Source organism: Mustelus asterias, chromosome 15, assembly GCF_964213995.1.
Source record: "Mustelus asterias chromosome 15, sMusAst1.hap1.1, whole genome shotgun sequence".
Classification (NCBI taxonomy): Eukaryota; Metazoa; Chordata; class Chondrichthyes; order Carcharhiniformes; family Triakidae; genus Mustelus; species Mustelus asterias.
The window spans coordinates 75917198-75936025 of NC_135815.1; the positions used below are offsets into that span (position 1 = coordinate 75917198).

The 18828-nt window shown below is 40.5% G+C and overlaps 1 protein-coding gene across 8 annotated transcripts in view; it reads left to right on the forward strand.

Annotated features, from left to right (window-relative positions):
- The window catches only part of qkib (QKI, KH domain containing, RNA binding b), a 568349-nt gene that overhangs the window by 268719 nt on the left and 280802 nt on the right, over window positions 1-18828 (forward strand). For all 8 annotated transcript variants that reach the window (XR_013499671.1, XR_013499672.1, XM_078230145.1 and 5 more), the window contains exon 3: window positions 2650-2766. Coding sequence is in view for 6 of the 8 variants with exons in the window: in XM_078230145.1 (XP_078086271.1) it covers window positions 2650-2766 (117 nt within the window). In the remaining 2 variants the exon portion in view is untranslated. The remainder of the gene's footprint in view (window positions 1-2649; window positions 2767-18828) is intronic.

Here is an 18828-nt window from a genome sequence, read left to right on the forward strand (position 1 = left end):
ACCAACCACCGAAGTAAGACTAACCGGTCTATAATTACCAGGGTCATTTCTATTCCCTTTCTTAAACAGCGGAACAACATTCGCCACTCTCCAGTCCTCTGGCACCATCCCCGTGAACAGTGAGGACACAAAGATCAAAGCCAAAGGCTCTGCAATCTCATCCCTTGCCTCCCAAAGAATCCTAAGATATATTTCATCAGGCCCAGGGGACTTATCGACCTTCAGTTTATTCAAAACTGCCAGTACATCCTCCCTCCGAACAACTATTTCCTCCAGCCTATTAGCCTGTAACACCTTCTCTTCCTCAAAAACATGGCCCCTCTCATTGGCGAACACTGAAAAAAAGTATTCATTCATCACCTCGCCTATCTCTACTGACGCCATACACAAGTTCCCACTACTGTCCTTGACCGGCCCTAACCTCACCCTGGTCATTCTTTTATTCCTCACATAAGAGTAAAAAGCCTTGGGGTTTTCCTTGATCCGACCCGCCAAGGACTTCTCATGTCCCTTTCTAGCTCTCCTAAGCCCCTTTTTCAGCTCATTCCTTGCTAACTTGTAACCCTCAATCGAGCCATCTGAACCTTGTTTCCTCGTTATTACTTTCTTTCAACATTTTGTTGTTTTTTTAGAGCTGCACAGTCTGTTGGATTTTTATCTATGCACTGGCTTTTGGAAATCGATTTTGCTATGCCATTATCTTTTTTTAATCACTTTGCTGAGAATGGAACCTCTACTGTGGGCAAACTGGCTGCTGTATTTCTTGCCATACAACCAGACTACATTTAAAAGAACTATATAATTGTGTGCATATCCTTCTATAGCCCCTCCTTTCCTTATTTCCTGTATCTCCTTTAGCCCTACAGTCCTCTGATATCTCTGCACTCCTTCGATTCTGGCCTCATGCATTTTCTTCATGTCCACCATTGATGGCTCTTTGTCTAGGCATCAAGTTCTGGAATTCCTTTCCTAAACATCCCTGCCTTTCTCTCCTCCTTAAAGTCGCTACTTTAAATCTACCTCTTTGACGAAGCTTTGACCAGGTCACCTGTTTGAATAACTCTGTGACTGATATGGCTTCTGTGCAATGTCTTGGAATGTTTTACCATGTTTAAGCCTTTTGTTATTGCTCAGAAGCAATTTGGGATGTCCTGAGGTTGTGAAAGGTGCGAAGTAAATTATTTTATTTCTCACATTTGTCACACCATCAGCAACAGGATGCATTTGTGATTGGGATCGTAGGTAAAATATGGCCCTCACTGTTCCATTTCCCCTTTCCTAAAATCTCTCGAATATCTCATTATGTTCCGCACTCCTTTATATTCTCACTATCCAATCCTCTTTCTCCCACCTACCACAGTTGCACTCCTCTCAACGTCCGTATCATTCCCTCCTTGCACCTAACCTTCCAGCTATTCTTTCCATCACCCTTTGACTCCCATTCAATTTTAGTTTTTGAAGGGAAAAATTAGCAGATGAAAATTACGTTTGGAAAGCATTTTGAATGATGAGCAATCTGACCATCAGCTTCTCATAAAGCCAGATTGACCAGTTTAAATAAGGAAATCATCTGATTGAGAAAATGTTGACACAAAATGTGTGACAAAAACATGATTGCAGAAAGTTGTTATGCAAAAAGGAAATATGTGTTGATGTAAGATTTTTAATACTTCAGCAATTGTTCTTTTAAAAAGCCAAAACCAAGTTGAATCAAATCATGTACTTCTCTTCAAATTAGGCTTGCAAAGCTAAGTTGACACATTTTATTTCATCCTTGTTATATGATGTCCTCCATAATAATTCCACCTAATTCACTCTGTATATCAAACCTATTATACAGCTGAAGATCTGAATTATTTCAAGGTGTCTCTACTTCCAGAACCCAGTGCCCAAGGTGTAAAATTTATAGTGTTTTTTTAGGTGGAAGGGCATGTTAGTAGGGTGGTGAAAAAGGCCCATGGGAGAGATGCCTTTATCAATTGAGGCATAAATTACAAAAGCAAGAAGTCATGTTAGAGCTGTATAGAACTTTGGTGAGGCCACAGCTAGAGTGCAGTTCTTTTTGCTACATTATAGGAAGGATGTGATTGCACTGGAGGGGGTGCAGAGATGGGCTCGAACATTTAAGTTATGAACAGAAATTGGATAGGCTTTTGTTGTTTTCTTTGAAGTAGAGAAAACTGAGGGGCGACCTGATCGAGGTGTACAAGATTATGAGGGGCATGGACAGAGTGGATAAGGAGCAGCTTCTTCCCCTTATTTGAAGGGTCAGTCACGAGGGGACACAATTCAAGGCAAGGGGCAAGAGGCTTGGGGGGGAGGGTATGAGGAAACCAGAGGGTGGTGACGGTTTGGAGTGTGCTGCCTGGGAGGGTGATAGAGGTGAGTTGCCTCACTCATATCCTTTAAAAAAATACCTGGATGAGTACTTGGCACATCATCACATTCAAGGCTATGGGCCAAGTGCTGGTAAATGGGACTAGTGGGAGGTCAGGTGTTTCTTGCATGTCAGTGCGGACTCGACGGGCTAAAGGGCCTCTTCTGTGCTGTATGATTCTATGATTTGTTATGATCAGTGAAGCACTTTCACTGATGTCAACATCTCATTTAAAGGACTTTAATGATCATTTCTTTTTCTCCTCTAACTAGTTCAACTTTGTTGGAAGAATTCTTGGACCCAGGGGGCTAACAGCAAAACAACTGGAAGCAGAGACAGGATGCAAGATTATGGTGCGAGGAAAGGGCTCAATGAGGGACAAGAAGAAGGTGGGTCTGATGTAACTGGATGGCTTTGAAAAAGCATTTTCTTCAGTACAAATGTACACACAATTCTAGTCCAGCATTCCCTAATCTCAAAACAATAAATATTTATTTGGTTCAGGATAGATCCTTGTACTTAACCCAAAATGGAATATTTCTCAAAGTGGAACAAACAACTCAATCCATGAGACTTGATGTTACATGTTGTGTTCAACACTGCCTTGCAGATTAAGGCTATGTACAGATCAGGCTACCACATCAATGTGCTTGCTACAGTTGGGATGTTTAACCATTATTCAACTAATTTGATCTTGGAAAAGAGACAAGCAACACAGTTCATCTGGCCCACTGAATACTTGCCTATCCTGCCACCTGATCAGATGGGCAGGTGTGATGTTACAGGAGTATTTAGTATTCATTTTTAAATTTAAGGTTGCTGTAATCAATTTGTTTGCTTTGGATAGAGAGTGGGAACAAGCTATGTTATCCTCTGTTAAATCACAATATTATTTGAATAGTTCAAGCAGTTGGATGAAATGTGTCAGAGGGGATTGGAAGTATAAGTATAAGTTTGAAGATATAATTGATGAACTGAAAATATCCATGGAGTATGATTCATCAAGATCAAATCATGAGTTGCTATCCTTTATTGCTGATGTTGTGGCTATGCAGAATGGATAAATTGGTAGAGTCAGTGACGATAGATAATGTGCATGGTGCATAATGAATTGGTTTGATGGGCCATATGGCCATGATTTTAGGAACCAAAAAAAAAATCTTGCACTGTATTATTTACAAACATGATATGTACCTGTACTCACCCATGGCGGGACCAATACTGATTTGCATTTGGATTGTCTCTTGATGTGTTTGAGCCACAATCTAGTGCTCCGATTATTTTGTTTTGTGTGACTGCTTGAATTGTATAAAGGCTTTATTACAATGTTTACGTAAATCAGATGATTTTATTAATGTGGTTTGGTTTATAAGCAGATCGTTTAAATTTCACTGCCAGCAGGGCATCTTCTTTGCAAAATCATTGGTTCCAATTTATAATTATATACTATATATAAAATACATACTATTCTCATAGTTTGAAATGCAACAGTAACAGACCATGAAGAGAAAGCAGTGAATTCTTGTTAGTACTGATTGAGATATAATTAAGAACAATATAATTAAATAAGTTGAGCTCTTTGTAGGTGTATTTTCATTGTAAAATAAAATGGTTCAAGACAATGCTTTAGGAAAGTTACTTGATTGAATTAGTTTATGGGTGTTTTTTTAAACTGGAAGAAGGTATAGAGTAGCATTACCCTCGATTTGGTCATAGGACCACTGCTATCCATAGTAATGACCTAGGCTTGGTGTGTAGGGCATGATTTCAAAATTTGGATATGAAGCAAAACTTGGAAATATAGTGAACTGTGAAGAGGATAGTGATAGACTTCATGAGGGTGTAAAGACTGGTGGAATGGGCAGACACATGGCAGATGAAATTTAATGCAGAGAAGTGTGAAGTGACACATTTTCGTAGAGAAACGTTGAGAGGCAACGTAAAATGAAGGATGCAATTTTAAAAAGGGAGCAGGATCGAGGTGCATATGCAAAAATCATTGAAGGTTGCAAGATGGGTTCAGAAACTAGTAAGTAAGGTATACAGGATCCTGGGCTTCATAACGGAGGCATAGAGTACACAAACAACTCCAATAAACTTCACAGATCTTTACAAAACATGAGTTTGACCTCAAATCGAGTATTGTGTCCAATTCTGGACAACACACTTAAGGAAGGATGTGAAGACATGAGAAAAGGTACAGAAAAAATTTATAAGAATGGTTCAAGTTGTGTGGATATATTGGAGAAGCGGGGGTTGTTCTCCTTGAAGAGGAAAAGGTGGGAGGGAGATTTGACCGAGGTGTTTAAAATCATGAAGGAATAGATCAGAAGAAACTGATATCATTGGTGAAAATGTGAGAAGCAGATGTCATCAATTTTAAGGTGAATAACAAAAGAACCAAAAGTGATACAGGGAACGCTTTTTTTTACACAACTTGATCTGGAATGCACTGCCAGAATGTGTGGTGGAGGTAGATTCAATCATGAGTTTCAAAGTAAATCGAATAATTATCCCGAGGAAAAAATTGCATGGCTTTGGGAAAGGATTGGGGTATAGGGCTACCTAGGTGCTCTTGGAGAGGGCTGGCATGGACATGAAGGGCCAAATGGCTATCTTCTGTGCTGAAACCATTCCATGTTAGTGTGATTACTTATTTAATTATTGGTCAGCATACTTACTTTGCATCAGGAATAGAGAGCATTTTATTCCTTATTAACATTGGTACTATCTGTCTAGTGAACATTTGCTGGATATTTTGGTTATACTCTTAAGCGTTGGCAGTTATTATGAAGACAGAACTTTTAGCTGCTAGTACTCATGATGCTGAGTCAGAAGATTGTGGGTTCAAATCTCACTCCAAGATTTGAGCACAATAATCAAGGCTGACACTCCAATACAGTGCTGAGGGAGTACTGCACTGTCAACAATGCTATCTTTCAAGTGAGATATTCAACTGAGATCCCATCAGCCCTCTCAGGTGAATGTAAAAGATACCATGGCGTTATTTTAATAGGGAGTAGGGAAGTTTTTACAGGTACCCTGGCCAATATTCATCTTTCAGTTAGCATCGCAAAAAGGCTATCTGGTCATTATTACATTGCTATTTGTGGGAACCTGCTGAGTGCAAATTGTACCACATTTCCTGCATTACAACAGTGATTACAGTCCCAAGAGTACTTCATTGGCTGTGATGTGGTCATGAAAGGTGCTGTTCAAATCCAAGACTTACTTTCTTTATCTCATAATGAAAAGTCTTCAAAAGGCAGATACTAAGATTAAAACAGTTTCAAAGTTTGTCACAAATTTTGACAGTTTTCATCTGATTGTATGTGGCCCAATAACAGGGATAAGTGAAGCTATTGAATTCGATGATCAGCCATGATCAAAATGAATGGCGGAGCAGGCTGAATGAGAAGTCTACTCCTGCTTCTGGTTTCTATGTTTCAATGTACTTGACACTCCTTGTTTGAGTAACTCAGTTATAAGTGAATTGTATTGGTTGTGTTATCACCAAGATGGGAGGAGTACACAGTTGATCCAGTCCTACTCCACAGGTCACACCAATTGTTTAAATCACTCATCTAAATGGCCAATTATTTACCTTCGCTGCTGATAGGCCCAGAATAAAAGAGACTTTGACCATGCTTCTTTCAATAAGCTCAATTATTTATTATAAAATGCAACTTTTAAAACCCAGTTGCAAGAATTGGTACACATACAATTGTATTCTGGAAGTATGGCCATCTCTCCGTTTTTAAAGATATCCCAATAAGTGCATGGTGCACGCACGCACGCAAAGGACAAACTGGTAAGCTCTCTGCAGAGATGAGCTTTGGAGGATAGACTTTAAAAGACAAAAGTTGAAGTTTCCATGCTGTTGATCTGAAGCTTCCTTGTGTGAAGATGCGCTGCTGATCTCAGCTTTTTTGGTTTCAAAATGCAGACAAATTATATTCAGATGAGGATTCTCTGGCGGCAGGTTAATAGTCACACATGGAGTTTCTGGAAAGAAAGGACGAGTGAGAGTTAGGGCAGCCTTCCTTCTTAGTTATTCCCCAAAAACCTCAGGTGTAAAACTTATCTCTGTCATATGATTTCCTTTAAATCACAAGCCTTCGTCAGCTTTTGCCCCATCAATTAAAGTGATTGCAGTTCAAAACAAACAAACAGCTCATTTCCCCTCAAGTACCTTGCTGATTTCTTGGAAAAGGGCAGGCTTATTTCCAGTCCTAAGAGCGACATGTTCCCCCTCTCCAACATGGGTTGCCAACATTGGAGCATCAGAGTCTCTTGATGGGTCCCATATTATGATCCTCGACATGCCTATCGTGACCCCTGATATGCACCCCCTTCATGACCCTTGACATGCCCCACTCCTTTGGCACTGCCCTGACATACTGGCATTGCCCAACTGGCACTGCTGTGGTGTCCGGTGGCCATTGGCAGTGTACCCGGTAGGCACTGGGTTATCGGAACTGCCCAGCCATGCCCCTGACCACTCAGGGACTTCAATGGCCTCTGAGCCCTCCTGGTGTGGCCATCGTGCCAGGTCTCTGCTAGTGGAAGTGGTGATTCTTGCCAGTGTGACGTCCTGCCAGAGAGGTGGGAGCATTCTGGGAGGGAGGACGATCACGTGCCAAATTTGCTAATGAGATTGAAATCCAGTCAATTGTACGCTAATCTGCCTTGCTGGCAATAGAAAGGGGCTGGGAAGATCATAAACCTTTTGGCGCAGGGAGCAGAACTGATTTTTAGGCTCACAAGCTATTCTCTGGGATCCATGCAATCTGCGCCAGGCACATGAGGTCAGAGAATCGTCCCCATAGTTTTCAGGTGAAGTAGAATTGCGATACAACATGATTGAAACTGAAGTTCAAACATAATTCAGACATTACTTTGAAGTTGTACATTCAGTCCTGATTTTTAAATTATCTTTCTTTTATATGATTTATGGTTAATTAGTAAAATTCACAACCTTTTTGTAAGTGAAGAATTGATTGGAGCACAAGCAAAGAAATTGGGAGATGAAAAACTGAGACTTTATGGCATCACCATTGGCAAATCATGCTTCAGTTATATAAAACCTTGGTTAGACTGCACCTGGAGTATTGTGTACAGTTTTGGCCCCTTATTTTAGGAAGCATATTATTGCCATAGAGGAAGTGCAACAAAGGCTCACCAGACTTGTTCCTGAAATGGCGGGACTGTCTGAAGAAGAGAGCTTGTGAAAACTGGGCCTATATTCTTCTGAATTTTGAAGAATAAGGGGTGATTTCATTTAAACCATCAAAATACTTAAAGGGATAGGGTGGATGCAGGTAAGATGTTTCCCTTAGTTGGAGAGTCCAGAACCGAGTCTATGATTTCAAACTGAAGGGAAAGTCACTTAAGACCAAGATGAGGAGAATCTTTTTTACCCAGAGGGTTGCAGATCTTTGGAATTCTCTACCCTGGAGGGCTGTGGAAGCTCAGTCATTGAATATGTTTAAAGCAGAGATTGACAGATTTCTAAATCCACTGACATAAAGGAATATGGGGATGGTGTGGGCAAAATACATTGAAATGGATGATCAGTCATGATCGCGTTCAATGGTGGAGCAGCCTCAATGGGCCGAATGGCTTACTCCTGCTCCTATGTTCTTAAGAAAGTGTAAGTGTAACTGGTTTATAGAAGTACTATCCATTGTAAACATGAAATTTATAATGGAAAAAAATTAATACAAGATGCATATGTTTTAATTCAACAGTATCAACTGGGGCAAATCATGTCATTGACATAATATTGATTGTTGTAGGGACAATCTAAATACAACTATTTCACAAATAGAAATTATTAACCTTTCAACAATTTTGTAACTTAACACTCTTTCAAATTAAGACTTCTGTTTTCAGTAAAAGCTGTGAATACAATTTGAACTTTGCATGATGGTGTATTTTCTGTTCTGAACACTTTGTATATCACGATTTTAAATAGTGATAATTTGTCATTTTTAGTATAATTAGCAGTGCATGATATAAATTTGAAGAGATTGCCAGCACCAAATAAAATGTTTGAAGTAATGTGAGTTTATGATTGTGGTTTGCAAAGAGAAACCAGCTGATCATAAGCTGCTGTTCTCCAGAGGAAGCATTTTTTTTTCTACTTAAGACTAGCTAAATTAAGTAAATGGAACTCCTCTTTCTCTCATTTATTTTTACATCCATCTGAGTGGGTGAATCTCCAGTGTTGCAGCACTCTGTTCAACACTGAAGTGTTAGGTTAGATTATTTGTTCAAGTTTCTGCAATGGGACATGAACGAACAACCTCCTGACTTCAAGACAAAGAATGATACTTGCTGAGGTTGACACTACATTCGTTACCCTTGTACCCTTGGTAATTTAGATTGGATGATAAATAAGCATTTGCATCTGCTATTGTGGGAGACATAAAGAAAGAACAAACAGGGGAGATATTATCAGTTTGTATCTAATAAATAAGTAATAACGCTATGAACCAAAATCTAAAACTACGTTGCTTGCAAAGTAGGAATTTAATTCTAGGGGCAAAATCCAGTATTTACCATGCAATTCAAGAAAAGACCAGTAGAGCCATCAATCCTGCCCCATCGAATGAATGGGGCTACCTCGCATAAAATTCATCCATTCTTTAAAAAGCTATCTCATGAGAGAGGCAAACATCCTGTGATAAACTGAAGTAAAATTTTGGAAAATTCCCCTCCATTCTGTCAATCAAACAAGCTCTCGCAGGCCACATTTGCCGAGTTAGAATTAACAACATATCCCTATAACTGGAAACAGTCCCTTCTGTCAGAAACTTGTCAAATTTCCTTTTCAATGATTGTTACAAGTTCAGTAGTCACTGTTCTCCCTGCATTTTGTTTGAGGATGAAAAAATATGCATCCTGGCATCTAATGTAACTTTGCTTGCCTAAGGATTTTATGAGCGTGATCTCTAGTGCTACCATCTAAAACCTGTATCTAAATAGATTCAAATCAAATGCCATAGTTTTGAAAGCATCAATCAAAACATCGCTAACCCTGCATTCTCCAAGTAAAGACTAACTTTAGAATGTAAAATTTGGGAATTACCTTAGTAACCCTCCTCTGCAAACTCTCCAGAATCTCAATATCCTTCACCATAACAAGACACACACCTTCCAAGTACAGTTGCCCCAGAGACCTATTACTCTCCATTTATGTAGTTTATGGTCCTGATAATACCATTTCTTTTGCCACCTCGTATTTCTTATGCACTTCATTTAGCAATCAGTTGCTGTGCACTGGCCTCTTTCTTTAACCATTTTGTTTACTGGTGCTCATGAATTATGTAGGCATGCCTTACAATTTCCTATGTTTGCTGATGGGCTCTCTACCCAATACATGAATCAGCTATCAACCATTGGTTTTTGTTCTGAAGTATTAACTGATAATTTTTTGAATGCTACCCTTTAAGGCAGAAAGTTGAGTTCTCCTTTCAAATATACTATTACATAACAGAATATTCATGTTACCCTTTATGGTAATGGTATTTTTCAACTAAATATTTGTGTGTTATTTGTTTCTTTACTTTATTCATATCTTATCCAAGCCTCAAATGTCGACCTTTATTGAAAATACTGCCCAGAAGTTCCTTATTTTAGTGCGTATGAGGAAAAGTGACATTGGCCAAATAAAATGTTCTCTTGCTGCCTACTACAATAGTGGCACGGTGGCACAGTGGTTAGCACTGCTGCCTCACAGCGCCAGGGACCTGGGTTCAATTCTGGCCTTGGGTCACTGTCTGTGCAGAGCTTTCATGTTCTCCCTGTGTCTGCGTGCATTTCCTCTGGTTTCCTCCCACACTCCAAAGGTATGCAAGTTAGATGATCGGCCATGGTAAATTGTCCCTTAGTGTCAGAGAACTTGCGGGGTAATTACGTGGGGTTATGGTGAAAGAACCTGGGTGGGATTGTGGTCAGTGCACACTCGATGGGTCAAATGGCCTCCTGCACTGTAGAGATTCTGTGATTACAATCTGCAATTGTGGTTAACTTCAGCTAAACGTAAATATAGGGTTCTGGCAGATCAGCTCACTTCCTAATCACCTCCATTGTGTAGAATTCTCAATCCCAAGAGCATAATAGGCAAGTATTTCTGATCTGAGCGCATTTCACTCTGCAATTTCCTTTATTCTTCAATTCTAAAGCCCACCGTGTGGATTGTCCATTACCAGATTTTGCCTGTAACTTGCAGATCACTTTAGAAATCACTTTGGTGCAAAGTTTTTTTTTTTAAGTGTTCTGGTTTTGATTTGACTCGATTATTGCATGAATAATGGATCCTGGTTTAGGGCTTTGCAGATTGTCTATTTTTATTTATAGTGCAGAGAATTCCTAATCCAACTGTATTTTTTTGACAAACCTGTTGTCTGTTTTCAACTGTATTCTCTATTGATCTCTCTGCATTTGGTCTCATTAGTATAACTATTGTCATGTTACTTGTGAATCTGCACTTTCCTTGAAGTGTGTTGTACAACAGAAACAGACCATGTGAAGACTTTAGGGTTACTCTTGTGCTGGGCGATGTCATCAGGCATGATCATCTTCATATGGCAGTTACAAGAGAAATGTGGGGAACATCAGTAACCCTTGTACATGGACTTCTTTGACCTCACAATGCCCTTTGACATTGTTAACAACAAGGGATTATTAAGTGTCCTCTGCCATTTGGCCTGCTCCTAAAAGTTTGTCATCATCTTCCACTTGCTCCACCATGACATGCCAGCTGTGATCCTGTCCAATGGATCCACTACAGACCCAATTTGCATTTGGATGGGGTCAAACAAAGCAGTGTCATTGCACTGACATGATTCTCAATCTTGCTTCTTCCACTGCTGCATCTCACCCTCAGCTCGAATGGTGCTAAACTACAAAACGGAATGTTCCCAACCTTTGCCACCTGCAGGCTAGAACCAAGATCATCCCATCCTCTGTTATTGAACTGCAGTATGCAGACAATGCTTGTGTCTGCGCACACAAGGCTGAGCTCCAAGTCATTGTCAACACCTTCACTGAGATGTACAAGAGCATGAGCATTTCTCTAAACATTCATAAAACAAGAGTCCTCTATCAACCTGCCCCCATCGCACAGCACTGTCCCAGTTAACAAAATCCATTGCTAGGCCTTGGACAATGCGGACCACTTTTTATACTTTGGGAGCTGACTGTCAACACCGGGTAGACATCAACAATGAGGTTCAACATTGCCTTCAATGTGCCAATGCAGCCTTCAGTCGCCAGAGAGGGAGTGTATTTGAAGACCAGGACCTCAGACCCGGCATCGAGATCATGGTTTATAGAGTAATAGTGATACCTTCCCTCGTATATGGCTCAGAGAATTGCCCAAGTGCAGTAGGTATCTGAAAATCCTGGAGCAGTATTGCCAGCAGTGCCTTCACAAGATCCTACAAATCCTTTGGTAAGATAGGCACACAAACGTCACTGTTCTTGCTCAGGCCAATATCCCCAGGTTGAGGGAAATTCTTTTAGGTGGCCTGATTAATTTAAAGACTAAATCCTTTCATTAAATATTTCATTTCACAAAGGCAAAAAAAGTTTATTCAGTTCAATGAAATTAAAACATTGACATGTTAGAATCAAAAACATTACAAATTAACAATATTCAGACAAACATACAATTAAGCCAAACAAATCTCATTTTGACCAAAATGGGAGATCAATGGATCCATCTACACAGTTAATGAGCTAGCAGGCTTTCACAAAAGATTTCATGCCAAAGAGCAGAATTGGTTATAGTTTTCGTTATCATATTAATCAGCCCAGCACTTATAAGAAATAGGAGCACTTAATTAAAAGCAATTTCATTCATTCACTGTTCTGTCAATCTAACATTGGCATGTCCTTCAATTAATCATATTTTGACACCTTCAAATATTGATGTCATTCGTCTGTCTGTTTTATGGAAGGTCTCTCCCAAAAATGGCTTCTTATGATTCAGCATTTCTCTAACCAGTTTAAACCAGCTCTCATACCAAAATTCGCCTTTATCTTTTGGTATTATCACCCGGCCTGGGTAATTTACTTTGTTGCATAATTTGTGCCTGACTTGTGCTGATATCTTTCATGAAAACATCTTTCATTTTACTGGCATGTTACAAATTAATTTCTGAGAGACATTATTAAGATGTTACTTAAATATTTTGTATTATTCTCAAATTATATTAAAACATTAGCTGCTAATTATCCTCATGTTGGGTATTTAGAATTAATCAGAATTCTCAACTACACCCCAGAAATTGAAGCTATGACTACGTTTCATCAGCTTCGTGGAGAGGGCCACATTGTCTGTATGTCTGACACAAAAGTCCAGAAACAAGTGCTGTACTTGGAGCTTCGACACAGTAAGTGAGCCCCAGGAGAGCAGAGAAAATGCTTCAAGGATATCCTCAAAGCCTGCTTGGAAAAAGTACAACACCCTCACTGCCCAAGACTGCCCAAAGTGGAGGAAAAGCATCTGGGAAGGCACAGAACACCTCTGGTTTCATGATCATGGTCGAGAACAAGCTGAAGCCGAGCGTTGGCAGTGAAAGGAGCTTGTGGTGACCTGGCACCCCACTCGCTCCTCCAACCACTGTCTACCCTACTTGTGACAGAGACTGTAGGTCGCACATTGGATGACTCAGTCATCTGAGAACTCACTTTTAGTGTGGAAACAAATAATCCTTTACTCCAAGGGACTGCCTAAGAAGAAGGAAGTCCTCAGAATACAATTTAAATTGCAGATTGGAATTTCAACAACTTAGTTGTATTGCTTTCATGTAGGATTACCATGACAACCACTTGTTCACAAAAATACAGTAGGCATGTGCTGACTAAAAAGTTTCTGGTATGTGTGTTGCATTCTTGCTAGTATCGTATGTTAGCATCAGCATACAATGGTCAAGTTACCATTACACAAATGCATGCTGTTATGTAACATTGACATGCCAGACACGTATATTTGAAGTGACTGCTTTTGCAGCAGGCCTGTGTAAACTAGCCCTTTTAGGCTGCTATGTGATTAGTGTACTGCTTGAGAATTGAGTTTGAAAGAGCTGGATCTGAAGCTTGAAAACAATCATTTAGCTTATCAAGGTATTTAGAAACATGGTCATTCTGGAAAATAATGAAATAATACACTTGTAACTTAGTGTTAGTCAGTTAGATCAATTCTGCAATTCCATTTTACCTGTTTTGGCTCAATTTCCCTTGGTATGTTTACCTAATAAAAATCTATTCGCTTTTGAAGGTTGTGTATATATACATTTTCCGGCTCAGAAAATTGCAAGTTTTCAGTTAAAACAGACTGTCAGGTTTTCCGTCACGAAGAGCTGGGATATTACAGCCTGCACAGGTCATCCTGATCCACTGCTACAATTAAGAGTCTTCACAAATGATGTATCCAGAAATATTCTACAACATCATTCCCTTTAGTTTATCAGTTGTCCATCACTCCACATCTTGTTGGAAAAAGGTTCTCTCCCAATTCACTTGCAGCCACACTTTCAAAATCTAACTGCCTAGGCTCTGACCCTCCAACTTCCACAAATTTCCTCAGTTACCAATCCTCTAAACCACATTCTCATTTTCACATCCTTTGATGACCCAGTCCCCATTAAAAACATTATTTGCCCTCACCCTGGTCATTCCCCCTGATATGACCCTCATTTTTTGCTCCCTGAGAAAAGGGATGGGGACATGAATGCCCATGGCAGACAACTAGTTTAATTCATCTGGATATAAGGCTGAACCACATAAATCATTATCAGGTCCTGCTCTTCTCTGTCAAAACTGCATACTATTCCAAGATTATGCTCAAACTTTTTTTTCTGCTGCAAACAACTTTCTTAAAACTTTTTCCCCTGCTATCTACACCCTCAAAATCATACAGTGGTTATAATAGCATGAGAGGAGACCATTTGGCCTGTTGAGTCCATGCTGGCTCTTTGCAAGTGCTATGTAACTGATTCCACACTCATGCCCTTTCCCCTTAGTCCTGCAAATTGTTTTCTTCTCAAGTGCCTATCCAATTCTCTCTTGAGAGTGGTGGAAGCAAATTTGCTTCCACCACCCTTTCAGGCAGTGTATCCCAAGTTGTAATCGCTTGCTGCATTTTTTAAAAATCCTGTTGCATTTGGTAGTTTTGCAATATAACTTAAATTGCTGTACTCTGGTTCTTGACTGTTCTCCCAAGGGAAGTTTCCCTCCATTGATTCTGTCTCGAACACCTCATTGATTCGTTGGTATAACTGAAGTCCATCATCCCTGCAGCAATGCTCATAAATAATTTCTGCACCCCCCCAATGCCTTCACTTTCTTCCTAAAAGTGTGGTGTCCAGAATTGGACACAGCACTCCAGTTGTGGCTGAACCAGTGTTGTATAAAGGTTCATGGAGGTTTATTAAATACTGTTTTTAGAGAAAAGAACCGTAGCTTGTTCAGTCTTTTGTGGTGGTTATAATTTCAGTTTGGTGGATCTGCTCTAGCAATTATGTTGCGGCATGGGCAACCTGGGCATGCCTCCTTTCTGTCTTACAAACTGGCATTGGAGAGGCTAGCAAAACTCTACACACATGCTACTATTTTGAAAGACAGTGCAGTCATCTCAGTGCATGCCTGCCAATTACCACCTGAATTACACATTGGCTCAGCATGAACAGAGCTCTGTGAAAGTGGCCCTAATTGTACCAATGTGATCAACAATGTCTTGCCTCAGGTTGTCTGTAACCATATGTCATACCTGTCAAGTCTGGAAGAGGCAGCTTATTCCAAACTGCCTATCCAGGCCTCTATGACAACAGTTTAGTCTTGTACAGAGGGACCATGGACTGACTGCTCTAAAGAGTTTCAGTCTTGGGACCTTTAGTACCCTATACTACCACATGCAGTACGGTTAAATTGCCTTCCATTTGTGATTAGTGAACTTCTCCATCTGAACCCACAAATTTAGAGTAGGACACGAGAGAGGATGTTACCTTCAGATGCTTACTGACTGATGAGTGGCAATGGAATATGGCCTCTTGTAGTTTATTCTCACCAGAGTATTTGCTCTGCAACAGGAGCAAGCTAATTAAATATAAACAAGTTTTTTTGTACTAATGCTTTAACAGACTGCTTGATTAAATACCTCAAGTAATATCTTATCAAATTAATTGGTTAAATCCTGACAATATTATACATTATAGACTACGTGGAGGGGAACATCAAAATGAGGAAAATTTGAGGTGAAGTTTAAATGTATTTATTTTTAAAAACAAAGTCTTTGATTTGTTTCTCTCGATAATGAAACAAAACCTAGTCTAGGTCAGAGGGCTCCATTCAGGTTAGCCCGTAACAGCTTTTTGCTTTTTATAACTGCAATTTGCAGCCTTCATTCAATGTCATGGGTTAGGTTTCAGAAAATGTTGGCCTTCTTGTTATGAGGGGCAGTAAGTTGCGTTACGGATCTATGTGGAGCTACTTTACTTGGTTATTTTAATTAATTGCATGCACATGATGTCTTTTAATAAAAAAAAGTAAGTGGGCTCACAGCCAAGTTGCTTCAAGTATAGTCACGCCAGAATGGCTGATGAGGAATCCTCTTTACTGTGGCATGTTGATACTGTATGTGATGTTCTCTAATTCAGTTAGGCATTGTAATGCATGAAGTCAGTCTTGTAATTCCATTGGGTACTTCAATACATGGCCAGAATCCAATTGTGCCAACTATTGTAAAAGATGAGCAATTGCCATTTTGTTGTGCAGATAGATGTCTCTGTTCATTCTGTTGAACATAATGAATAAACTAGAATGCTTACCTTTGGGTACTGAATTGCCTCAGTGACTCCAGGAATAAATCTATACTGCTTCATTATATTGTGGTATATAATTTGTAGCTCAGACTTTATACATGTAGAAATAATTGTACAGATGGACAATTTGAACTTGCCTCATGACTTCCAAAAGCTTACATTTAAAAAAAAAATCAATGTGTTTTGAGATTCTAGTCAAGTTTGAACTATTTCAGTCAGATTTGTCTGTGGTAACTTTTCTTTTGAATTGAACATCCGAAAGAAAATTTCTGTAATGTGTCATTGAGGCACCAGAGGAAAGGTTGCAGCACAGAAGGAGCCCATTGTGTTTGTGTCAGCCCTTGAAGGAGAAATTCACCTCGTGCCACTCCCTTGTCTTTTTCCCTGCAAATCTTTGCTTCTCAGACAATGATCCAATTTCCTTAAAATCTCAATTGACCGACTCTCCACCTCATAATCAGATGGTCCATTCCAGATCCTAACCACTCACTAAGTGAAAATATTTTTTCTCATGTTGCCATTGTTACTTTTGTCCATTAAATATGTGCTCTTTGGTTCTCAATCCTTCCACCAATGGGAATACGTTTTCCCTATCTACTTCAGACCCCTCATGATTTTCAGTACCTTTATTAAACCTCCTCTCCTTCCCAAGGGGAATAGTCCAAAGTTCTACAACTTTTCCATGGAACTGAAGTTCCTGATCCCTGGAACCTGCCCTGTCTTTTCTGCACTCTGCCTTTACATCCTTCCAAAAATGTGGTGCCCTGAACTTGCAGTGCTCCAGTTGAGGTCAAACCAGTGTTTATTTTACCAGTTTAACATAACTACCTTGTTTTTGTACTCTTATGCCCCTCTTGTGAATGCCCAGGATGCCATATACTTTATGAGTGGCACGGTGGCACAGTGGTTAGCACTGCTGCCTCACAGCGCCAGGGACCTAGGTTCAATTCCTGACTTGGGTCACTGTCTGTGTGAAGTTTGCACATTCTCCCCATGTCTGCACGGGTTTCCTCCGCGTGCTCCGGTTTCCTCCCACAGTTCAAAGATATGCGGGTTAGGTGGGTTGGTCATGCTAAATTGGTCCTTAGTGTCAGGGGGACTAGCAGGGCAAATATATGGGGTTACGAGAATAGGGTAAGGGTGGGATTGTTGTCGGTGCAGATTCGATGGGCCGAATGGCCTCCTTCTGCATTGTAGGATTCTATGATTAACTGAACTCTCAACCTGTCTTTCCACTGAGAATGATTTATACACATACACATCCAGGTCCCATTTATTCCTCTACCCTCTTTAGAATTATACTCTATATTATATTGCTGCGACCAAAATTAATGTAAAAGTCTCACAATACCAGGTTAAAGTCCAACAGGTTTATTTGGTAGCACAAGCCACAAGCTTTCGGAGTGCTGCTCCTTCACCAGGTGAGTGGGACTTGTGTTCACAAACAGGGCATATAAAGACACAAACTCAATTTACAAGATAATAGTTGGAATGCGAATCTTTACAGGGTAATCAAGCCTTAAAGGTACAGACAATGTGAGTGGAGAGAGGGTTAAGCACAGGTTAGAGAGATGTGTATTGTCTCCAGCCAGGACAGTTAGTGAGATTTTGCAAGCCCAGGCAAGTCATGGGGGTTACAGATAGTGTGACATGAACCCAAGATCCCGGTTGAGTCCGTCCTCATGTGCGGAACTTGGCTATCAGTTTCTGCTCAGTGATTCTGCGTTGTCATGTGTCGTGAAGGCCGCCTTGGAGAATGCTTACCCGAAGATTACCCGATGCTATACACTAGGTACATTGATGACATTTTCTTTCTTTGGACTCATGGTGAACAATCACTGAAACAACTATATGATGAAATCAACAAGTTCCATCCCACCATCAGACTCACCATGGACCACTCTCCGGAATCGGTTGCATTCTTGGACATACGCATCTCCATCAAGGATGGTCTCCTCAGCACTTCACTGTACCGCAAGCCCACAGATAACCTCACGATGCTCCACTTCTCCAGTTTCCACCCTAAACACGTTAAAGAAGCCATCCCTTACGGACGAGCCCTCTGTATACACAGGATCTGCTCAGATGAGGAGGATTGCAACAGGCACCTTCAGACGCTGAAAGCTGCCCTCGTAAGAACAGGATATGGCGCTCGACTCATCGATCAACAGTTCCGATGCGCCACAGTGAAAAACCGCACCGACCTCCTCAAGACAAACACGGGACACAGCGGACAGAGTATCCTTCGTCATCCAGTACTTCCCCGGAGCGGAGGAGCTACGGCATCTTCTCGGGAGCCTTCAACATGTCATCGATGAAGACGAACATCTCACCAAGGCCATCCCCACACCCCCACTTCTTGCCTTCAAGTAACCGCACAACTTCAAACAGATCATTGTCCGCAGCAAACTACCCAGCTTTCAGGAGAACAGTGACCATGACACCACACAACCCTGCCACAGCAACTTCTGCAAGACGTGCCGGATCATCGACACGGATGCCATCATCTCACGTGAGAACACCATCCACCAGGTACACGGTATATAGTCTTGCAACTCGGCCACCATTGTCTACCTGATACACTGCAGGAAAGGATGTCCTGAGGCATGGTACATTGGG